At 37.7% G+C, this 25,725-nt stretch overlaps 1 protein-coding gene across 2 annotated transcripts in view; it reads right to left on the reverse strand.

Annotated features, from left to right (window-relative positions):
- Positions 1-526: 526 nt before the first annotated feature.
- btbd16 (BTB domain containing 16) overlaps positions 527-25,725 on the reverse strand; it is a 54,028-nt gene continuing 28,829 nt past the window's right edge. The window contains exons 12-19 of one of the 2 annotated variants that reach the window (XM_087275951.1): positions 24,324-24,443; positions 24,007-24,092; positions 18,893-18,975; positions 16,294-16,368; positions 16,077-16,178; positions 12,870-13,058; positions 10,342-10,445; positions 527-748 (exon numbers count right to left, since the gene is read on the reverse strand). In XM_087275951.1, the coding sequence (XP_087132077.1) occupies positions 10,377-10,445; positions 12,870-13,058; positions 16,077-16,178; positions 16,294-16,368; positions 18,893-18,975; positions 24,007-24,092; positions 24,324-24,443 (724 nt within the window). In that variant the 3' untranslated portion in view covers positions 527-748; positions 10,342-10,376. Of the gene's footprint in view, positions 749-10,292; positions 10,446-12,869; positions 13,059-16,076; positions 16,179-16,293; positions 16,369-18,892; positions 18,976-24,006; positions 24,093-24,323; positions 24,444-25,725 lie in introns of those variants that run through there. The other variant, XM_087275950.1, reaches the window with a different exon arrangement.

Raw genomic sequence — 25,725 nt, forward strand, 5'->3', positions numbered from 1 at the left:
ATTTTTTATCTTCTGTGGGTTATGGATAAAATATAGCAATACTAATAGTTTAATCAAATTTATTTGACTTTTGGAAATCACCAAGCGTCCCCCTGTCATTGTCTCCCAACCCCCCAGGGGGTCCCAACCCCCACTTTGGGAACCACTGCTGTAGACAATCGAAAAAAATTATTGCTCAAGGGTGCTAATGTTTTGTTTTTTTGAAAAAAACTGCTTTTATTCTAGCCTAAATGATACAAATAAGATTTTCTCCAGAGGATAAAATATTACAGGAAGTACTGTAAAAAATTCCTTGCTCTGTTAAACATCATTTGGGAAATATTTGAAAGAAAAAGAAAAAAATCATAGGAAAGTTCATAAGAGGGCTAATAATTTTGACTTCAACTGTGTTCACTATCTATCTAATTCCTAAACCTTGCTGACAAATCTATATAAAAAAAAAACTATTTGTTTCTGTATTTATTCATTTATTTTATCTTTCTCGCAGTCACTTTCCATTGAAAATATGGGTCATGGGAAGTCATCGGTGGGTCAAAGCAGCAGACAGACTTTATTTAAAGCATGCAGCAGGTCAGCGGGTCAGGCAGTAGTCTGTGAACGGCGTTTGTATATCCGCACCGCACTGCTGAGCCTTTTCCAACTTGTATTGTGATCGGGATAGCTTTGCTTCCTCAGTGGCAGTTTGCCCATGTGAAAACACAGAGTGCACCACGCAAAACACACTTCCTCTTCCCTCAATTCGCAGCCCCTGAAAACAATAGCAATGCAGACCATTTCAAGACGAGGGAAACTATTTTGAGGTTGCGTGAGCCAAATGACGACAGCCCACAGAGCTGACGTGGGCTGACCTGAGAAACCAGCTTTAAAGACAACAGCTACTGGTGCGATGAAGCCTAATTATATGTACATTGAATTTGTGTACATACAGTTCAAAATTAGAGAACAATTTATGAACACTTGATTTTCTTTTAGAAATGTTGCAATATTCACCATTCGAAATTTGAAGAAAATAAAACCTAATAAATAACCTAGAAACTTCAACAACAAAAAGGATAAATCTTTTATTTTATATAAACCACAGTGATTGAAAATAATAAAGAGCAATGAAAAAGTTAGAACACAGAGCATCACAAATCTTTTAAAGATAATCATTAGTCTCGCACAGCACATGACTAGTCTCTCACAGACATCATTAGTCTCACACAGCATATCACTAGTCTCTTAAAGACATCACTACTAGCCTTTACAGGTCATCACTGGTCTCTCCCAGTACATTGCTATTCTCTCACAGGACATGGCTAGTTTCTCAGGACATTACTAGTCTTTCCCAGGACACCATCACTGGACATCGCTCTCACACTGCTCTGCTGTGATCTTGATTTTCTTTTCTCTAGACTCTTCTGCAGTTCATTGATTCTAAGCCATACCTTTTGTCACCAATGACTTTCCAGGGATTTTTAGTCAGGTTTAGATTAGGACTCTGGACTGGCCATTTTTTTATTTAAATGTTTTTTAGCTTTAAACAATGACAGATCCTCCTTCAGCTTCCCAGACTACACACTTTTGGGTTCAGTCTTTTCCTTTTCCTGTTTCAGAGTTTGTTTCAATCGAGCCGAGACCACCTCATTTAAGCAATCTCGGAGCGATTGTTTTGGCGGGGATCCGAGTGCAATTGGTGGATTCACATATGCCAAATTAAACACGCTAACTGGGCAAACGAGACAGGTTCCGAAACAAAAGTCTAAGTTAAAAGCACCCTTAAACTACAGCGGTAGACTGTAAAAAAAACAGTAGATTTCTGGCAACCACAGCTGCCAATAGTTTACCATAAAATCGAGGAAAAAACTGTATCTTTCTTTAAAACCTGAAGCAAATTTCTTCTGTGTCACCATTGTTGAGGAGAGTAGAGCCAGTATTTATGTCAAAGATAAACAATGAACTGCTGATGTTATTCTGCATGTTTCTTTATATAAAGACAGTGGCTGTTAAGTTGCTGATGCAGTCAGAATCTCTCTGGTAATTCCAGCTTTACATGTATGTGTGCTGCTGTGAAATTTAGGACATTTGGGTTAAACCAAGGGCGTAGAATTGGCATGGACAAAGGGGATGTTTCCCCATCAATACCCACTGATTATTGAAATGTCCCAACCAATAATTTTCAAAGTAATCAACTTTCATTCACCGCCTCGTACGCGCCTCCCTAGGGAGTTGTTTCAGGCATGTCCCACGGGGAGGAGACCTAGGGGAAGACACAGGACACGCTGGAGGGACTATGTCTCTCTCGCCTCGGGATCCCCCCGGAGGAGCTGGAGGAAGTGTCTGGGGAGAGGGAAGTCTGGGGTTTTCGCTTAAGTTTGCTGCCCCCGCGATCCAGCCCCAGAAAAGCAGTTGAAAATTAATAAATGAATGACTTCAAAATAATAAAATAATGCTCCGTCAACCCTTAGTAACCTACATGTGCAAAAAGTCAGGTTCGCTACGAGTTCACTGTAATACTATTGACCAAGGCTGTGCAATTAATCGTAATTCGTAATTTTGGCCTTTGTGATTGAGAAACTATAATCGGAATAAAAACGTTAAATTGCATCACACACCACTCTAAATTTCTCTCCATTCATACCTCCTTAAAGCCCAACTGCAGTTAAATCATGCAAATTGACTTTTGCAGCATGGGACCTGATTGCTATTTGTATTATTAAGTGTTTATTTTATATTATTAAGTACTTTATTAATATTTTTAAAAGTGCGAAACAGAATTTGTGCTATTCAGTGCAGCTGATGTATGTCCCCACCAATGTCAAAAGCAAATCTACGCCCTTGGGTTAAACAAAACTTTTCTAATTAACTAAAATAAGTTATCATTATAAGTATGCTTCTAAGCATACTTTAAAAGTCAGAATTATCAGCCTACTTTGATTTTTTTCTTTCTTTCTTTTTTAAATATTTTCCAAATTATGCTTAACATGGCTAGGAAATGTTCACAGTATGTCTGATAATATTTTTTCTTCTGGAGAAAGTCTTTTTTGTTTCATATCAACTAAAATAAAAGCAGTTATACAATTTTTAAACACCATTTTAAGGACAAAATTATTAGCCGCTTTAAGCAATTTTTTTTTCAATAGTCTACAGAACAAACCACCATTATACAATAACCTGCCTAATTACCCTAACCTGCCTAGTTATCCTAATTAACCTAGTTAAGCCTTTAAATGTCACTTTAAGCTGTACAGAAGTGTCTTGAAAAATATCTAATGAAAATAGTATTTACCGTCATCATGGAAAAGATAAAATAAATCAGTTATTAGAAATGGGTTATAAAAACTATTATGTTTAAAAATAAGTTGAAAAAAATCTTCTCTCCGTTAAACAGAAATTGGGGGAAAAAATAAAAAGGGGATCTAATAATAATAATTCTGACTTTAACTGTATATAGCACATTACTTCATAAACTCACACAGCAGTTGGCCAATTGGAGGCAGTTGCTTTTAGTGAACAAAATGAGTTCACTTGAGTATTGTGGATATCAATGTATCCCATGTATTTTTACATCAACATACTGTAAAATAACAGTACAACTGCAGCTGCCAGTATGTTCATGTTAATTTACAGAGCAACAGCAAGATGCTGTTCATTTAACTAACTCGTCGAATGTGATTATTTTTAAGGTTGTGTCTTGAGGATTTGATTTTTCCGTTGTGCTGATGTGCTTACATTTTCTCCGTCTCACTCGCGGCAAGTTTAGGGGTCTGTTTTTCGTACCTCGCTAAATTATGTAAAATGATTTGGCAGATCCTGGATCTGTTTATCTTGATAACTGATCTCTGGCTAAGTTGGTTCTTCAAACAAGTTTGCGAATCAGATTAAAATGTCTGGATGAACTGTTTTGCGAATGACAGATCTATCGATCCTCAAAATCATGATCAGCAATGCAACGATTGGCTGACGGCACAGCAGCGTAATGACATCATCTGATTAATATTCAATTATCCTTGTAATGAAAATTACATCAAATTAGCAGTAAACGGTTTGTAAAATATGACACGCAATAATAACTTACCACGTTTGTTGTGGGCTGCAGACTTTACACTTTTATTTGTCAGGAGTATTTCAATGCATATTAATGTATTCAGTTCTACATTTAGAAAATATTTTCTTTATTATAGTAACCTAGGCCCACTCAAGCTTTTTTAATCGGCGTAAGGAAAAACTGTTGAATTTTGCATCAAAAAAAGCATTTTGATATTGGTAAAGGTGTCAATAACCGGCATATTAGTGATCAAAACATGTGTTTGGCTGCATAAGTTATCTTTTTTCAAGTCTAATATTGTGCATGTACACGTTTGGATCTAAAAAGTTCATATCAATAAATTTTCTCTCACCAGGTGGCAGTCTTTTAGTTTTATTTCAAAGTGCAGACTGCATAAGTTTTATTAAAATACATTTTTTTAACTTTATCTATATAGTTAAAAAAAATATATATATATTTATATATTTATATATGAGCTGCTTTCATTCCTGAGACGGGAAAACACGGCTGTGAAAATGGCTCTGGATCATATTGATTTGGAATCTCACTGCTGCACCAACTGCCACAAACTTTTACAAAAGATTGCAGTTCTTGAAACAAAGTTACTTGCGATCCAACCAGAACTGCCGAATTACACAGGACCGGTTCATCGTGGAGCCTCACAGCATTCAGCCGGTAAGCCCTATAAATCTACTCCAGCTACTGTTTTGAGAACAGAAAAACAGATTGAAACTGTTGAAAATCAGCGTGAACTATGGCATAAACAAGGTGCGAGACCAAAGGGTACTCGTGGGGTCAGATCACGAAGGTCAAACGCTGCTGCATTAGCGTTCTCTACCCCAAATACAGCTCGGACTCAAATACAGCTTCAGAACAGATATGAAGTTTTGAGTAATATGGGTGAAGATTCCCCAAATGCAGTCAGACAGAGATCGCATGACTCAGCAATTAACTTTGCTCTGAACAGAGGCTCAAGGCCGACTAGACAGCGGCATTCTGCTCCGATCGCAACAGAGATAAGAACATTGATTGTTGGAGATTCAATAATCAAAAATTTTAGGAGCAGAGATACCATGACATACTGCTTTCCTCATGCTACAGTTTCTGATATAAATAAAGAACTTGAGAACATATTAAGGAAACATGAGACTGCAAAACGGATTATCATCCATGTGGGGAAGAATGATATTCGGAAGGAGCAGTCAGAACTGCTCAAGAGAGATTTCTGTGAGCTCTTGGAAACAGTTGAAAGATTGAAAATTCAGCCGTTCATCAGTGGACCACTCCCTGCAAGAGGGACAAATATGTTTTCAAGGCTCCTTGGTCTAAATGCATGGCTGCAGAAAACATGTAACATGAAAAGACTGAATTTCATCGACAACTTCAATCTCTTCTGGAACCAAAGACAGCTGTTTATATCAGACGGCCTTCATCCAAACAAGCTAGGTGCAAAAGTGCTGAAAGACAACATCCTCTTCTCCCTCCATCATCCATCAGCTGTGTATGCCACTGAACTGAATGACACACACACACCTAGCAAATGTCCGGATGATCACAGGAATTCAAATCAGCTCCTGAGTGGACTTGTGGCTGACGCATCCTACAAGGACAGAGATAACACCACGCAGCCACAACAACCGCCGATAACGGACAAACTGCTGTCTGCACCCTGCACACTGAGCTCAACACAGGCAGACTGTGATGCATCAGAACAGCATCAAGTCTCAGCACTCATTGATGATGCCCAGGAAAACAGCCAGGTAAACATATCTCAGCAGCCAGAAACCCCAGACCCACAGCCTCTGTCACCGGACACGTTCTCATTGTCATCTTGCTCGCCTCTCTTGGATTTTTCAAAAAAGATGGAGGAACTGGTGTGTGCTGGAACTAAACTCTCACACTCCATTGCTGCTAGCCCCCAGTTAGCAACCAAAAGTCAGCAAGCCACACGCCCATCTCTAAGCCCACCTCGCCCTACACCTAGGAAAGGCCTCAGGTCTTTGCGACAGCGCCAGGTCCCAAAAAACACCTCATCTTTAGCTGGTGAACTTAAAAACTGCCATTGATGTGTCTCGGGGGCCTGCTTAGGTAACAGTGTCTTTATCAGATGTTTACAGAACAAGCAGGAACCCAGTGTGTCTGTAGCTTTCTCTACGCAGATATGTGTCTTATTACGTGACAGAAAACCAAAGACTCTTTCAGACCGTATAGCAAATCATTCAAATCTGGTGTCTATTAAATGTATATCTGAGACTTCTGTAGTGAAAACGACTAAAACTGTTAAGTTAGCACTTCTAAACATCAGATCACTCAACAATAAGTCACTTTTAGTCAATGATTTTATCAACACAAATTGCCTTGATTTTATGCTTTTAAATGAAACTTGGCTAGATGACAGTTGTAGCGCAGCAGTTCTGAATGAAGCAGCTCCTTTAAACTTTGACTTTTTGAGTGTTTGCAGAGTTAATAGGAGAGGTGGAGGCATCGCTGCCCTGTTTAAAGATGTGTATGAATGTAAACAAGTGTCATTTGGTGACTATCTGTCTTTTGAATATCTGAGTATAGCACTAAAAGGGTCTCCACGCATCTTACTAATCATTATCTACAGACCTCCAAAATATTCTCCAGCTTTTATTGAGGATTTTACAGAGCTGTTATCAATAGTAACATCTGAATATGATTATTTTAGTATTGCTGGGGATTTTAATATTCACATTGATAATCCAGAAATCAATGCTGTAAAAGAACTGATGACTGTTTTTAACACTTTTGATCTGACTCAGCATGTTCAAGGACCCACACACAATCGTGGACACACTCTTGATCTGCTTATAACTAAGGGTTTACACATTTCATCGACTGTTGTTAAGGATGTGGCACTATCTGATCATTTCTGTATTTTCTTTGATATATTGATCACTCCAGCTATTAAAGACAGATCTGTCTCTGTCAGAAAGAGATGCATAAATGAGAACACTAGTGAGCAGTTTATGAAGGCCATATCGCTGGCACCAAGTATATCTGCAGACTCTGTTGATTCTCTCCTTGATTTGTTTAATTCTAAAATTGAAAATGTAATAAATGACATCGCTCCTGTTAAAGTTAGGAAGAGAACTGGCAAAGAGAGAGTCCCTTGGAGAAACTCAAGAGCAGTCCAAATGAAGAAAAGACAATGCAGGAAAGCTGAGCGTATGTGGAGAAAGACGAAACTAGTAGTCCATTATAATATCTATAAAGACCGTCTTCAGGCTTTTAATGTGGAACTAAAAACTGCTAGACAGACTTTCTTTTCAAACCTTATAAACAACAATGTAAATAATGCTCGCACACTCTTTGCAACAGTAGAGAGGCTCACAAACCCCCCCAGTCGGATTCCCAGTGAGCTACTCTCTGTAAGCAAATGTAATGAATTTGCTAATTTCTTTACTGATAAAATCAATAATATCAGAAAGGCAATCAGCTCATCCAATCAGCCAAGTTGTGTCGATATCAAACAAACTCAACCACAACTTGAGAAGTCAGACATTATGTCTGATTTCATGGCAATTAACGGTAAAATCTTAGAAGAGATGGTGCAAATTATAAAAACATCAACCTGCAGTCTTGACACGCTCCCCACATCATTCTTCAAAACGGTGTTTACCTGTTTAGAAATGGATCTCCTAAAAGTGGTAAATGCTTCACTTCTATCAGGGATTTTTCCAAACTCACTTAAAACTGCAGTTGTTAAACCCCTCTTGAAGAAGAGCAATCTGGATAACACCCTATTGAACAATTACAGGCCAATCTCAAATCTCCCTTTCATTGGCAAAATCATTGAAAAAGTTGTTTTTAACCAGGTTAACAAGTTCTTAAACTTCAGGGGGTGTTTAGACAATTTTCAATCTGGTTTCAGAGCACATCACAGTACAGAGAGCGCTCTTATAAAGATAATCAATGATATACGTCTAAACACAGATTCAGGTAAAATAACAGTGCTGGTATTGTTGGATCTCAGTGCTGCATTTGACACTGTCGATCACAGCATACTTCTGGATAGGCTGGAAAACTGGGTTGGGCTGTCTGGGACAGTCCTCAAATGGTTCAGATCTTACCTTGAAGGGAGAGGTTACTATGTCAGTATAGGTGATCATAGGTCGAGGTGGACACCCATGACATGTGGAGTCCCACAAGGCTCGATTCTGGCACCTCTCCTGTTCAACCTTTACATGCTCCCTCTGAGCCAAATAATGAGAAAGAATCAAATCTCCTACCACAGCTATGCTGATGACACTCAGATCTACCTAGCCTTAGTGCCTAATGACTACAGCCCCATTGACACCCTCTGCCAATGTATTGATGAAATTAAAAATTGGATGTGCCAAAACTTTCTTCAGTTAAACAAAGAGAAAACTGAAGTCATTGCGTTTGGGAACAGAGATGAGGTTCTCAAGGTGAATGCGTACCTTGGCTCTAAAGGTCAAACGACAAAAAATAAGGTCAAGAATCTTGGTGTGACGCTGGAGTCAGATCTGAGTTTCAACAGTCATGTCAAAGCAGTCAGTAAATCAGCATACTATCATCTCAAAAACATAGCAAGAATCAGATGCTTTGTTTCTAGTGAAGACTTAGAGAAACTTGTTCATGCTTTTATCAGCAGCAGGGTGGATTACTGTAATGGACTCCTCACTGGTCTTCCCAAAAAGACAGTCAGACAGTTGCAGCTCATCCAGAATGCTGCAGCCAGAATTCTGACCAGAAGCAGAAAATCAGAGCACATCACACCTGTCCTCAGGTCTCTACACTGGCTGCCAGTTACATTCAGAATAGATTTTAAAGTATTATTACTGGTCTATAAATCACTAAATGGCCAAGGACCTCAATACATTACAGATATGCTCACTGAATACAAACCTAACAGATCACTCAGATCTTTAGGATCATATAAACTAGAAGTTCCAAGAGTTCAGTCTAAGCAGGGTGAATCTGCCTTCAGCCACTACGCCCCTTGCTGCTGGAATCAGCTTCCAGAAATGATCAGATGTGCTCCAACATTAGGCACATTCAAATCAAGACTGAAAACACATCTGTTTAGCTGTGCCTTTACTGAATGAGCACTGTGCTGCGTCCGACAGATCGCACTATTATGTTTTTCGTTTTCTTTTTCATTCTTTTATAACCTATTTTAACTCATTTTAATTTGTTTTTATCTGTTTTTAATATTTTTTATTGTCTGCATTTTATTTTCCTAAACTTGTCTTTTTTATTCCTGTTTATGTAAAGCACTTTGAATTGCCACTGTGTATGAAATGTGCTATATAAATAAACTTGCCTTGCCTTGCCTTGCCTTATTTACTATTTTCCCAAGTGTATTGTCTTAGCTTGAACTGACCCAATCTAATCCGGTTTATATGAAATTAATCTGCTCCTACACAGGTTTGAGCTACCAGAACTGTTACTATGACAACTCTCAGATGAGTTTTGAAGAACGAAACGATCCTGGATCGTGTTAAATCGTAAACATCCAAATCCAGCTAATTGAGTGATCCACGTACGAAGAACGGACCCCAGGTGAGGGAGTGTTTAATAAGAAATATTCATTTTGATTTCAAAGAAAATATTTAAGTGTTAAAAAGGAATCATAGGTTTGATCCTATGCATGTAGTAAGGAATCCCCTTAAATAATGTAGTTATTAGATGTCTGCAAGCATAATTGTTTATTGATATTGAAATAAGATTAAAAATTGAAATTGAGAAATATTGTTATAGCAACACTTGTCGTGGACATCACGGGATGACTTATAATGAAGGAGCGTGTAGTCTGGCACATTTGTTACCCACGACAAGTCAAGATTTCATCAAGAAAGAAAATCGCATGATTTGACATGGTGACTTTCTTAACTGACATTAAAAATTATGTGAGCTGACCGGGGCTTTATCTAATATCTGTAAGCATACTATGTATACTGTACTTCAGAATATATGCATAACATAACAATAACATTGTTAATACTTGAATTCTGCTCTGCCTAACACCCTTCAGTTGTGACTCTGCTCCCAATTTAGCCTGACCTCTTGTCTGTTAAATAAAAAAAATGCAGTAAAGAGAATTTCTCACGCTGAACCCACAAAGAGCTGCTTTTGTTTAGCAGTGGTATTGGAATATTGAATTATTGATTAATCTTATCAAGCATGTGAATTTCTGTTGTATAATTCACTCTCAGGGCACTAGATGTAAAGTAGCTGCTGCTACACAGACATCCACTATGAATAAACATGAAAAGCATTGTGAAGTAATACATTAATATATTTGTAATGAAACTGTTTGATATTACTTTTATGTTTCTTCCGACAGGCGCAGGGAAATGCATCAACAACATGGAAAAGCTAAAGCAAAGGTCACCAGAATGGGTGGAGAAAGTCCTTCAATCTGGAATGGCTGGAAAAAGAAAAAAAGAAATTATAAAATTACACAATTTATACAAAAACATATGGCAAGTGTGTGTGTATGTGTAAAATGTATGGTTTCCATTACTTATTGTGTATACACTTATTACTGAAGAAAAAACTATAACAACTAGAAGCTCTTTAGCTACCATTCCTCACAAACAGGATTTCTAGGAAACTTAGTTTGCATTTCAGTTTAAGTAGTAAACTGTTCACTGATACCACAATATTAATTGGCATATGAAGTCCAAAGCTAAATAATAAGACTGTTTTTAAAACAATACAACAATGTTATTTTGACAAATTGTATTGTTTATTTCTATAAAAGATAACTGACCAATAAAAGATAGATTAAAATTAAGTTAAAAATAATAGCAAACGAAATTTGTTTCAAAAATATTTTTTTTTCAAGAAAAATAAATTATATTTTTGTTTGTGCCTCTCCTCTACTCAACTGTGCTGTGATGATTTGATTTGAGGAAAACAAGGATTTAGTGAAAGCTTCATTGTGATTGTATCTCAAATCTGATATATATTTGCAAATTTTTTAAATATTTCATTATTTTAAAGATTAGGGGCCCTATCATACACTCGGCACAATAAGGCACAAGACGTGTTTTCCACAACGTTTTGCTATTTTCAGACCAGAGAAACCCTAATTTTCCCGATTTACGCCTTGTTGTTTAAATACCAAATCCATTTGCACCACTTTGTGGACTCATGGGTGTTCCGGTCTAGAAAAGAGGTGTGTTGAGGCGCTTTGTTAGCGCGTTGCTGTTTTAACCATGTGCACGTGAAGATCCTATTATTATTGCACATGAAATGTTTTTTACCTGCTTTCATTTTGACAAGTTTTATTGTTTATTTATATAAAAGTCAAACAGATATAACTGTTAACTGAAAACCCTGACTCCAAGAACCAAATCATATAATTAGATAGATGTAAAAAACAAACAAATCATTGATTTTATTTATTACTTATTTATTACTGCTTTTATAGAAAATACAGTCAGAGCTTGAAATTACCCACCAACTCGCCAAATGCAGGTCATTTCAGCTGAGATGGGTTACATCAATGCAATCTCATGGCAATTTGTAACTTTTTGATTTAGCGGCTAATTAGTATGAGTTTGTACAATCTAATTCGTACAATTTAGTATGATTTGCTCATCACCCAATGGCAGTTGGGGTTAGGGGTGGGGTTGCCACGCCTCCTTTTTTTAAAATCGTACATTTCCGTACGACTGAACTTATACAAATTTGTACGGGTTAGCCACTAAACTGACAAAACGTAAAACACTTACGTTTCCTTGTGAGATCAGGCTGGTTAGACACACTCCCACTAGCCACTTTGGCTAGTTGAAAGTAATTTTTAAATTGCCAGTGCTGGCTTGTTACTAAAGATAAGAACTTTAGTTTATGGCCGTTTGTCAATATGCTGCAAATGTGATCTTAGAATCGAGAAGCAGCACGAATGACAAAATAAATTGTTTGTGCGAGCAAAAGAAAGCAGGTAAATAAAGAATGAGAGGATCATGCACACTGTGAGACAGGCACTCCACACTCACTTACAAGGGCTTAAATGTTGCGTATACAGCTGATGTGATGCGTGCTCTGACTTCCTTGCGCGAAGCAACCGTGCCTGGAAAAGCAACTGATGTGATCAGTTCTCTTTGAAATAGACTGGAAAAAATTCAATGCTCTGGCACACACAGCCATGCTACTTTCAATAGTTTGAGATTCTTTGTAAGCAGCAGCGGTCAACATTTTTGCTTTAACCATTCTTAGAACAGATTATTAATGAGCCTAAAGGCCATTAACTGTGTGCACGTGAACATCCTATTATTATTGAGCATAGAATGTTATTCACCTGCTTTCTTTTGCTTATAGTGCTTTTCGTTTATGGTTTACTTTAATTATCATCCTTTACAATAACATTGCTTTAATATGAGATTAACTCTCCATTTATGTATAGTTAACTGGTAATCTGGGACCTTTAGCCAGGACAGACTACTGTGCATAGTTTTAGATAAATTACTTTTATTCAACCAGCTTAGTCCCTTCTCTTGTGTTAAGCAACCCTTACGGTTGGTTCTACACAGCCACTACATATGCAAAAAAAAAAAAAAAATTATAAATAAAACTCATTAAAATCAACAACTTTCTCTTTTGCCTTTCGATTGATCCTAATTATGAAACTAATAATTTCCTTCCATCTAATTAAAAACACATCAAGCAAAACATAAAAAATAATAAAGTAAGACTGATTGCTAATAATTTGATGTATAAAATGTTATGCAATCTAAATCTTAAGTGTTTTGGGCAATCAGCAACTGCTGTTTAGATTATTGTTGTTTTTGTGTAACTTTGTTCTGAAGATTTCTTGAGTTGTATGTCAGTCTTTGAGTGCTGGTACCTTGCTCCTGCAGAGGCGCTTGCATAAGCCGAAGTGTTGATTGACAGTTCCACTGCTGTGCTCTTGCCACTCTCCGTTGGCATAGCTTTGCACTGTGATGTGAAAGCGCACTGATCGATCAGCCCTCATGCAGTACGGATGGCTCACAGCGGAAGACTGGGGTACAGCAGGATCCCAGTGTCTTAACCTCTACACAGAGAGAGGGTGAGGTGGGAAAGGATGAAATCCAAGTAATAATTAACCCCCCAAAAATAATTTCATGACATTATGAATTTTTCTTATTCTGAGGATTTCATGCACAGCTAAAAGTAAAAAAAAAAATCAATTAAATACAATAAAGACAACTCTAAAGGTCTAAGTTTCTTTGGGTTTACAATTTATAGTTGTGTGTTTGATTAATAACTTATATTTTATTCCATAAACCAGGAATGCCCAAACTAGGGCCCGCAGGCCAAAGTTGGCCCATGTTAACTTTTGATTTTGCCCACCATCTCATTTAAGAAGAATTATGAGGATGATTTAGAGTCTGCGGTTTCTATATAATATAACCTTTTTGTTTGTTTAATTGCTAAGCTACAAAAACTAGCTGAAAATGTTTCAATTAAATGTAAATAAATCAGATTCTTTTTTAATTGTACATACGGTCACACGACAGATAGAAGACAATGCAGAGACATCAATGAGCAAATGAAGGCAAAGGCAGATTCTGCTTGACTAGTGTATCCAGCATTGCACTCCACTGTCAAGTAAGGGGATCAGAGCAAGAACAACATAGACAAGGATCCAAGTGTAGGTAAAATACATTTATATTTAAGCAAATAAGGGACAAACAGAAATGCAAAATTACAAAAAGGGCAATACAGAACGTAGTCAAAAGCTGACAGTCAAAGTAGGTGTCAAACAGGATCAAACAATAAACAAGGCTAAGTTAAATAAAAAAAAGGGGCAAAACAAAGAAATACAAACATACATTTAAATCTAAACTGGTGTATGTGTGGTGTATAAATAGTCTGAATGATCAGTGATCACAAGTCTCAGCTGTGAGCAACTAGTGTGTGACATGGCCTGATAGGATTTGTAGTTCCTAAACATGACATATGTAGTTCACCAGTGATCTGTCAGGAGTGGATCGCTGGTGATCGTGACATCCACTGTGTAACAAATTTATTTGTATTTATTTTTATTGTAATAAGTTAAACTTGAAAATTATACTGCATTAGTTAATATGTTTTAAAGCAATATTATACATTATTTTCTTTTTATTTTTCAACATAACAAAATAAAGTAGGAAATTTAACTTTCGACCCATGGCTCTCAATGATAATGGGTTTTTAGCCCTTATTTATGCGAAAAAGTTTGGGCACCCCTGCTGCAAACTATTAATGACATTCCTTCTGAATCAAAATTACAATGTTGCCATTTAATACATTTTATTAATAAAAAAATAAATAAATAAAAAATAGACAACACAATATTGATCTTTTAACATAAGAAGAGGAAATAATAGGAATAACCCAGATTTTCACATAAACACAAAACTAGTTGGTGTTGAAAAATATGCCTTACATGATTATATTTTTATAAGCTGGCAGTTTTAAAGAAACTGAGAATTTACAAGTGGTCTTTTATTTTTCCCTAAGCAACACATTTAACTGTGTACTGAAAAAAATATCAATTTGATTTATGATTCATTAAGTGTTTGGTCAAAACTATTAGGTTGACCATTTCTAAATTTAATTTGTTTGTTTAAATCCTGCCTATATAAATTGTTTGTAACCACTTACCTTAAAAAATGTAAATCCAAGGAATAATCTTTTTTCAGTGTGGTGTGCCAAACCACATTGGCTACAATAATGAACAATAATAATGACTTAACTATTTAGCCAAACTATTTATTGCACAATTATTGAGTACTCCACTTTTATGGCACTTTTTAAAATACACTTTCTTTTTTAAGTTTGACAGCACCATTCCCAATTTCCCATTGAAAATAACATTCATCCATTTTCTTTTCGGCGTTGTCCCTATAGTAATCTGGGATCGCCACAGTGGAATGAACCGCTAACTTATCCAGCATGTGTTTTACGCTGCGGATGCCCTTCCAGCTGCAACTCATCTCTGGGAATCCATTCACACTCATACACTACGGCCAATTTAGCCTACTTAATTCACCTGTACCACATGTATTTGGACTGTCCGGAGGAAACTCACGCAAACACGAAGAGAACATGCAAACTCCACACAAAAAACGCCAACTGACCCAGCCGAGGCTCGAACCAGCGACCTTCTTGCTGTGAGGCGACAGCACCACCTACTGCGCTACTGCGTCTCCCTGAAAATAACAGCTTAACCATTTTAAACAGCTACTTCTACATGTCCCATTGAGAAAAAAAAGTCCATATAACCACTTAAATATTGATAGTATTCTGGGTAAACTCTTTATCTTTAAATTTACATTTGGTTAAACACATTATAAATCAGTATAGCCCAATGTGCCATCTGGTGGATGCTTTAGTCATATTGAGAAACTGTACAAATTACACATCACAGTATTTTCTATTACAAAAATTCTACACTTTAAAGGGAATATACTTAAGTGCAATACTGAATGTAATACTTTTAGACACATAATATTTACATTTATTATTTTCCTTTGGCTAATTCCCTTTATTCATCAGGGGTCGCCACAGCGGAATAAACCGCCAACTTATCCTTAAACTTATTACTATGTTTTACACAGCGGATGTCCTTCCAGCAGCAACCAAGTACTGGAAAACGCCCATACACTCTCATATAAACTCACCTATAGTGCAAGTCTATGGACTGCACTGAAAAAAAAAGATGTCTGTAAAATTGTTGTAAGCAATAATATGTGTTGAATTTAAACAAACAAATTAAATTGAGTAATGTTCAACTTAATTTGTTTGTGTCAATTCAGCCCAAATGAATTGTTAACATCCATTTAAATTTGTAATTTTTTATATAAAAATTCTATACATTTTAATATAAAAATTATATTTGAACTGTTTTTTCAGTGTGTGGGGGAAACGAGAACCCGGAGAAAACCAACACAAACACTAGGAGAACATGCAAACTCCACACAGAAATTAATCAAAAATGCCTTATTGCTTAATAATATTAACAAGTTAAGTCTAATTAAAAACAGTTTGATATTTCTTTCTTTTTTTTAACAGTGTAACATCTTACCTCAATGGAGAAAATGTATGTATTGGATTGACCCATTTTGGCAGCTTGAAGAATAAAGTAAAAGCCATACAGGTTGATGGTCTGAGTGCAGCATTCCTGTTCCTGTATGGTGACACAATAAAAATAAAATAAAAGGCTAAGCACGGACTTACTGTTGTATTATTGCAAAGACAGCAACAGTGCATGAATGAAGGATAGAAAATCAAATGTACTGCACCTGATTCAACGTCATTCCAAACCGAATGGCTTGTTTGGAGAAGTCAGTCACAACCATGTCACCCCCACTATAAAGCTTTGGATGGGAAAAAACACAGATTGTTGCAACGCAGGCTCATTCTGAAAACGTAGCCCAATATACATTTCTGGAAGGCGTGAATTATGTAACCAGAAGTACGTATGTCTGCATTTCATCTTTTAAACAAACGCTACTGGGCGGTATGACGCTGTTCCTTTTCGATCTTACCAGCTGACCGATTACCTCCAGATGGACGACTTTCCCGCTGTCACCAGTTTGTCTAGTAGCTTGCCATGTATGTCGGCGCACTTAAGACGCAAAAAGGAGGGATCAGGGATCGAGTCTGGCAAAGAACGGTTCCGGAAAGCAAGTAAGATGAAAACAGAAGCCAAAAAATAAACAAGTAAATAACAGGGTGAAAATGTAGTAAAAATCAGGCGAGGGCTTTTCCTTTTCTGGATTGCTTTTTAAAACTCTCGCTTGGGTTTAGGGAAGTGGGTAGGCGAGTAAATCTGTGCTTTTGAAAACACAATTGATTGGGTTTAGGGAAGGAGGAGGGTGGGTTAGTCAATCGGTCAGTCAGTCAGTCAGTCATTCAGTCAGTCAACAGTAGCTTTAGGTGGATTTAAGTGAGAACAGCAGGCGCAGATGGCACTCACAAGAAAAAATTTGAGATCTCAAAAAACATACACACACTCTCCAGAAATGTATATAAGTAAGTTTTCAGAATGAGGCTGGGCTTGATTAAAGGCATATTCACCCCAAAATGAAAATTTAGGGGCCGATCACTTTGAACGAGCATTTTGCGTTGAGAGGCGCCCTTTTTTAATGATTTACTAACTTCCACAAGTGTTTTGCGCGCTGCCTGAAAAACATGCACAATCGCTAACAGACTTCAAATCCGCCATTTATGTTTTCCGCCATCCGCCATTTTACTACATCTCCATACATGCACTCCGCTCACACACACGTTTCTGATCACAGACACTATTTAATCAGCAATAACACTCCCTGTAGTCGCTAAATCTTGTTTTCTGTTAAAGTGACATTACAACGCATTTCCTTTGGCTTGCTTTGCCTTGTTTTGATCCTCGTTTATTTATTTATCCCTGTCTGCCACCTGCCTTCTGACCACTCCCCTGTTACTTTGAATACGTTTCTGGATTGCCTGCATATATCTGTTTGCCCGTGTTAACCATTGCTTGCCTGACTACCCTAATAAGCCTGCATTTGGATCTGAACCCTGTTGTCAGCGTCACATTCCCTGTTACAATCACAATATTAATAAATATTAAAATGTAATTAATATTAACAGCAACAACCTCGCACAATCCATTTATCGAAAGATTCTGAAAGAGCAGTGACAATTTCAGGCTTAGACCATTCTCAGGGTACTTGTAGGTATTATTTAAGTAACAATTTGGTCCTTTTTCTTAGAGATTGTAGGAATTGTTGAAAATAATTAGGTCCATTTTCCTATGGGAATTTAGAAGCCATACAATAGTTTAGGACTGGTGTTGCTGCAAGAATTAGGAATTCTTGACTGGGTCCAAATTCAGTAGCCAGTATTTTATTTGTGAAAGTAACATACCCTTCTGAGATGAGACAGAAATATTAAGATATTGTAGGCTTAGTTCCTTTTCTGGAGTGTGTAGGAACTGTTAGTGTGGTGGGCCTCGCATTTTTGCTATGGAAAATCCTCTTTGGTGTGATCGGCCCCTTACTCACTAGGTACTCACCCTCAAGTGGTTCCAAACCCTTATGAGTTTCTTTCTTTTTTTGAACACAAAAGAAGATATTTTGAAGTAACCTGAAAACCTGTAACCATTTACTTCCATAGTAGAAAAAACAAATACTATGGAAGTCATGTATTATAGGTAGGCCCACGTGGAATTTGCAGATTTCTCCAGATTTATAGCCCATCATTGAGTCTATTTATTTACTTGTATAATTGTGTAAATAAATCTATTTTATATTATATATTAATAAATATATTTATTCAGTTTTTAGATTAATTTCAGTAATAATACTGACTTATATTCCTATGTTAATTTGATTTACTGGCAATAAAGTTTGTAAAGTAATATTTTCTGTCTTTATTATATTATATGATAGACTTGCTTTGTTTACTAAATAAGTGGATCTAGATGGATATGCATTGTAGCCATTAAATAAAAGGTTAAAAAGCTACTGTTTTCTATTTAATTTACTAAGATTTTAGTTATGATACTCCAAAATAATTCCAGCATAAATCCGCAAATTTTTCCTCAGATTCTGTTAGGCCCTCTTTATAGGTTTTCAGCTTTCTTAAAAAAAAAATGAAATAAAAATCTTCTTTTGCATTTAGCAGTAGGAAAAAAAACTCATTTAAAACCATCAAAGAGTGAGTAAACGAAGACAGAATTTTCATTTTAGCATGAGCTATCTCTTAAAGCTAATAGTTCTCACTTGGCACCAAAAAAAAATCCAAACAAACAAAAAGATTTCAACTTTTACAAAGCTCCACTGCAACAAGCAGCTCATGAATTACAAATGGTGCTACATCTGGAGTGAAGGATAGATTGAATATGGTGTTGCTCACGGTGTGATAATGATTGGACAGGATGTTCAGCAGCCAGGATTCAGGGAGCACTCTGATGTTCTTCAGCTCCTGCAGATGCTGCCCTGAGATATAAACACACATAAACAACACAACTCAGAGAGGTGGATAGTCTGGTACAATAAAAGCTGCGGTGCTATTAACTAATTGTACAGACAGAAGTATCAGAAGTGTGGCAGTGTAATGGAGACCCGCTATGGGGTAAACCTTACTCCACCTCAAGATACATACTAGTGACTAAAGCTTCTGCTGTTTTGTGTCCTGAGACACTGCCAGAGACACTAGTTTGAAACTTTAAACACGGTGAGTACTGTAGAGATTAGAGCTGCACAATATTAAAAAAATCTGACATTGCCATTTTCTGCAGTTTAAAGTTGAAGTCAGAATTATTAGCCTTCCTGTATATTTTTCCCCCAATTTCTGTTTATCGGAAAGACTTTTTTTTTTTCAACCAATTTTTAAACATAACAGTTTTAATAACTTTTATTTTTGCCATAATGACGATACATAATATTTGACTAGTTTTCAAAATACTAGTATTGACCCTTCGCTAAGCCACACCCAAAAACCACCACCCACCAACCGAGGCTTAGCAACTGTAGCTATGCGCAGGGGATCTGTTGAGCTTTCGAGCGAGGGAAACAAGCCAAAGCCTTGTGCATATGGATAGTGCAAATCTGATGCCAAGGATCCTTAAAGTTTTAACAGGGTGGTTGAATTTTTTCCGTTTTTGAAACCTAAAACACAAGGGGAGAATTGCCAGCATGTATCAAGCTCTGTTAGGGGCCCTAAAGGAGCGGAGTTAAGTTGGTTTTGTTTTGATTTTCCTGACACATTCAGTGATAGACGGCAACAACTCACACACCTCTTACCCTAAAAAGATCTAAATTGTGTTTTCTATAATAGTCGCAATAATAGTCATACTAATAGCAATCATAATTGCATCGGTTTCAAGCTACGAATATTTGAAATCACATATCAACAGAACAAAACCAAGATGTGATAACAATCTGAGCACTTGCGATTAATATACTTCACCCGCAGCTGTTTTTCAGTCATTTCTAATCCTCATGCCCATGTCAGAGCTACAAATCACCGTTGTTTTTGTTGATCTTTTAGAGATTTAGTCATTAGTGATGATGTTATAGTGGGTTAGTATCTGCTTTTATATTTGGTGTCAGATTAATATTTGCTGGTAGGGAAAATCTATTCCCTTCTTCTATTTATACTTGGATTTGAATAAAATTTATTTATTTTTTCCACTTAACTGTAAATTAGAATAGAAACTGGATTAAGAGCACACAAACATACTGACAGTTATAGGTACTGTACATTGTTATGGGTCAATGATGCTAATATTTGGCACAAATCCATCAATTTCCCCTTTCTAGCTATTTTTCTTTGAATGAATTATGTAAAAGCACTCTCCATGCATGTTTCCTCGTTGGTTAGTAACGCTATATTTCATTGCACAACAATAGTCTATCAGGCTTTTTTTCCGAAACGCTAGTTGGCAGTGAGGTGTAAATGTTCCTCTGTGTCGAGTTTCTTCGCTACTTTTTTGCATTTCCTGAACACTTCCGGGATGTACAAGTGGCTCAAACTCGCTCATTTTGAGGCAGGAACCGGCGGACGTGCAACAACTTTAACTATGAGGTAAACACAAAACAAAACTTTCCATCCGGAGCTCCTTCACGGGACTCCACACTTGTAAACAATCGCTCGCGCGGCGTCGCTCCATTCGCGCGCCTCTCGGTCCCGCCCAGACTCGTCAGCGCTACCAAGCCGACCAATCACAGAGCTTATGCTACGCGTCGTTGCGACGTGTAGTTACATTTTTTGAGAGGTGCACGTCAGTGACGGCGATGGCCACGGCGAAGGGCTATGCGTCAGCGCCGTAGCATACGCCGGTGTTTGACGCAGAAGTATAAATCAGGCTTTATGCATACTGCAGTACTTTTTTGTCTGGCTTTCTCAGATATCTAACCTGTTCGCCAAAAACGACTAATTATATCCCTGGGAATGTCTGACACCGGCGCATACATATTGTAATAAATGTGCCAGGCACGAAAACTTGACATGTGTAGCAACACTAAGGAAGGTGGGGCTTAGTGAATGGTCATTTCAGCTTAAACTAAATCACTCTGTGTGTGTGTTGCAATAGGGAACCAGAGCTCATTAATATTCATAACCGTTCCCAATAAGGTCTGAGCTTTTGTTTTGTGAGTAATTTACGTGGTTATAAATCAGCATATAAAACCACGATTTTTTTATATTACTCATGCCACACCTACACGCAATCACTTGTTCAAACTACTCATTTAAATTGAGCTGAATCAACACAATTCTTGAGTTTTTGGAGTGTTACTTTTGGAGTGTTCTGTGTTTTAATTTAATTATTTGCTGTGGTGGTGTGCTTTCTGCGCTTGTTTGAGTTGTAGGTGAAGTTTGCAAAAGGCTTGTTCGGATTGCATGATGCCGGGGATGTCACTGCGGATTCCCCTTATATAAGGGTGACGGCAATGGTGGCTCTCTCTCTCGCTCTCAGGCTGGCGGTGTTCCGCACGTGCCCTGGCGCCATCGTGCCATGGCACTCTTTTCAGTGTTTTTGTTAAATTGTTGATCCTTTAGCTTACTTAATGTGTTAACAACAACTTTATTGTTTATGTTCATGTTTATGTTGCCTAATAGCAAGAAGGTCACTGGTTCGAGCCTTGGCTGGGTCAGTTGGCATTTCTCTGTGGAGTTTGCATGTTCTCCCTGTGTGGGTGTGGGTTTCCTTTAGGTGCAAAGTCCAAAGAAATGCGCTAAAGGTGAATTCTCTCCCCCCACACAGTTTTGTGCTCCAATTAATAAAAATGACCAAATAATGAGCCCATGAAACAAAATGTTCCTTTTTTATCCCTACTGAGTCATATGGCATGCATCGGTAGTATGACCGTATGTGTTTATAAAGTATTTTTTGAAATCTGACATGCTTTTGCGGGGTGGAGTGGGTTATAATCCCATGCTGGGTCAGTGTTGAAGGCCCAGTAGATGAGGTTGTGATTTTGGGCATGACGTGAGCCTTTTGGGACATACTGTTTGTCTGGACACGGCTCATGGAGATATACACATTGACTTTGCCAAACTGTCTGCTTTCAGTTAAGCTAATAGAGCACGTCAACATTATGTAGAGAATTAGAGGAGAAAAATATATCACAGATGTATGCCTAGTTATGATGAGGACAAATCTAACGTGCAATTCTGACAAACCAGGCTCATTCTGATTACATACCCCTATATACATTTCTGAAGAGCAGCAAATACATACTAGAATTTTTTTTTTTTTTTGCAGTTTTTGTTTTCGCGAATTTACCAGATGTTGCTGTGTAAGCATTTTAAGATCTTAAATTTCTCTTCTGAGTGCTATTCTTGCCTGCTGTTATTGTGTAAATCCATCAGAGACTGATGTCGAACAACTGACCATTCCCCCCACTCTTCTCCTTCCCAATACCCAACTGATAGTTTTTTAAAAAGCACCGATTGACCAGCGCCCATCCAACTTTCTGAAACAAACCGCAGTATTTTGAGAAGTAATCGAGAAAAAGAAAAGCCCTCGTGGCAGTGTGATTTTACCATGTTTTCAGATTTTACCACATTCCCATCCTGTTATTTACTTGTTTATTTTATTTTTTGGCCGTTCTTCACTGGACTCAAACCACGTCGTCATGCTCAACTCTGATCTGCATCTCAAATCCTCCAATGTACAATAATATAATAATAATAATAATATAAAGCAGAGGGCCATTTTACTAACAATTTGACTGACAATTCATAGGAGGACTGTTTTAACATTCAAACACAAGAAAAAAAAGTTACGTAATTGATGCATAACAGACCTGGGGCCTCATGTATCAACACTGCGTACGCACCAAAACTTTGCGTATGCCAGGTTTCATGCTCAAGTTTGGATTTACTAACAATGAAATGAACGTGAGAAGCTGTGTTGGTCCACGGCAACTTCATGTCTGGCGTACGTGTGTTTCTTGTGTGTTTGTTTTATTTCCATTGGTGTTTCCTAGAGGCAATTATGTTAAATTGCACACTACAAAGTATTTTTGAGCCGTGCAATGAATGGCAGCTGTATGAGATGGGATCATCCGCATGTACAGTATAGAAGGTATATAAGGTTTTCATACCATACAGTTGATCAGCCAAACATGAAAGTGCAGTTTGCAGCGATCGCTGGTTTTCCCAGAGTGATCTACTGCACACACATTGCTACAAAGGTGCCATCTAAAGACGAATTTGCATACGTTAATCAGAAACATTTCCATTCAATAAATGTGCAAATAATATGGGATGCTTAAATGTGCTTAACGTAATACACACACATTAATGATTCCTACTTGTCTTCCTCGTGATGAAGAGTAGGCAAAATCTGATATGCAATGGGAGAAATAAGAAAAATAAGTTCAACAGACGCTGAATTCGAACCGGGTTCAGGAATGATGGTGTCAAAACATGTTAACATGCGCTTTATGAGCTACACCACTCACGATGCTGAAGTCTGCTCAACTATCACTCTATTAGCTCATTCCAACGAGATGTCCAACAAGACCCTGCTGCGTTACCGCGTCAGCTAAACTCTCCATTTCTATTTTTTATTTTTTTTGTTATTAATTCCGTAGGACAAACTTGCAAATGCAGGGTACCCCCAGAATACTCCAAATGTATTTCAAGGCTTTTTAAGACCTTTTCAATGCCATTTCAAATGAAAATTCAATGCCAACTTCGTACCCATTCCGACAGAAGTATGAGGGGAAAATGTCAAATATTGTTTTGTTTCTTTTTAACTTTGGTTAATACTTGATTTTGCTGACCTAAAGTGAGCACTTGATTATTCTTTAATGTTTAAATAAATACTTTTTGGTACCAAACCATCCGGTGTATGTCCTCCCTTTAATTTGTCATTGCCTTTGAGCTGGGTTAGTTGCAGGCTGGAGAGAGGAAGAGGGCGGGCCATAATTCACGATCTCCAGAAATGTATATAGGGCTACGTTTTCAGAGTGAGCCTATGTTTGATTCTGATGCACAAATAATCAAAAACTTACATTCAGTAATGCCATGCATACGAAGAGCTTGAAAGGCAGTGATGTATTTCTGGGCCTGAGGCAGTTCCAAGAAAACAGCCGTTTCCCTGAAAGAAGACAGATATATGATGGAGGGATGCCATGAAAATAGCTTATGTGTGTGAAACTAGCTATGCGGAAGGTCAATTCAGTAAGAAGGCATAGTGTATGACAAGTGCTGAAACATTGTAATGTCCTTCGAAAATGTGGTTTTTAGTGTCTGGAATGATAGGCTGCTAATGGACCATGTGCATTATGTTGTTGTGATAGCAGTAAATGGCATGAAGGAGGTTATGTACCTGGAGAAGAAGGTGATGACGGTGCTATGGGCAGGAGGAGTCTGTCTGAGGGGGTTTAACTGCAGGTACAGCCAGTACAACACCACTCGCAAGACCTCATACTCATTAGGTGCAAACAGTCTAGACACAGAGAGCTTATTAGTTTCCTGCTGCTTTACTCCATCTGCTCATTTCTGAGGCATTTTGATAGTCATTATCTAAGCAGAAGGTGATTTCAAGATCAGAAATGTGCTTTATGAATTAATAAACATAAGGAGTGTTTGCGTAAGCTTGTTTCGGAGTTCTTGCATTTTTTACTAAGAATCTTGTAATTCTCAATGGTAACTAACATTAGATTCTCATTACTGTAATGCTGTCTTGAAAAATAAAAAAGTCAGCATTTTTAATTATCTATTTACATCAGCATAAGGTAAATACCGTACATTGCACAGAAGGGGTTCTCAATCTCGGTCCTGGAGGTCCGATGTCTGGCAGATTTTAGCTACAACCCCAATCAGACACATCTGAGGTAGCTAATCAAGCTCTTACTAGGCTTTCTAGAAACAACCTTGCAGGAGTGTTAAGGCAAGTTGGCGCTAAAATCTGCAGGACACCAACCCTCTAGGATCGAATTTGAGAACACTTGTTAAACAGTTTATGGACCTGATCAGTCAGGGGCGGACTGGGACAAAAAATCAGCCCTGGCATTGTAGCCACACTAGCCCACATTACCACACCGACACAGCCCCACCCACGGACACGCACATTCACTACTTATATTGGTGTAAAGATGGTAAAATTATATAAGCAGTACCATATTTAAGAAATATTTAAACATTTGATGTATGTGACTGGAACAAAAACAACTTATTTATATATGCAATCATGTCATAATTTTTTTTTTTCCGGCTTAGTCGCTTTAATAATCTTAGAACCACCAACTTATCCAGCATATGTTTTACACAGCAGATGCCCTCAAAGCTGCAACCCATTACTGGGATAACCAATTCCCAATTGGACTACCCAATTCACCTATAGCATGTGTTTAGACCATAAAACAAGGAAACCAGAAGGTAACCCACGCGAACATGCAAACTTCACACAGAAACACCAACTGACCCAGCTGAGGGAACCAGCAACCTTATTGCTGTAAGGCGACAGCGCTACCCACTGCATCACTGCACTGCCCCCTTTCGAGACTAGTTCAGTTAATTTCATGAATTTGGCATTGTCTGACTTGACTGCCTTTCCCTTTTTATGGTCCATCTCTGACAATTTGTTGCACTTAATGTGTGTTGGACATTCTTGGCAGATCTTGATTACGTTTGCGTAACCTAAGATTGGGTCGGCCCATCTTGAAACCAGCCGGTCGTTGCCGATTGGGCCATTGCTTAACATTGATTAATATTCTTACTATTATCAT

Source organism: Danio rerio, chromosome 12, assembly GCF_052040795.2.
Source record: "Danio rerio strain M-AB ecotype USA chromosome 12, GRCz13ab, whole genome shotgun sequence".
NCBI classification, from domain to species: Eukaryota; Metazoa; Chordata; class Actinopteri; order Cypriniformes; family Danionidae; genus Danio; species Danio rerio.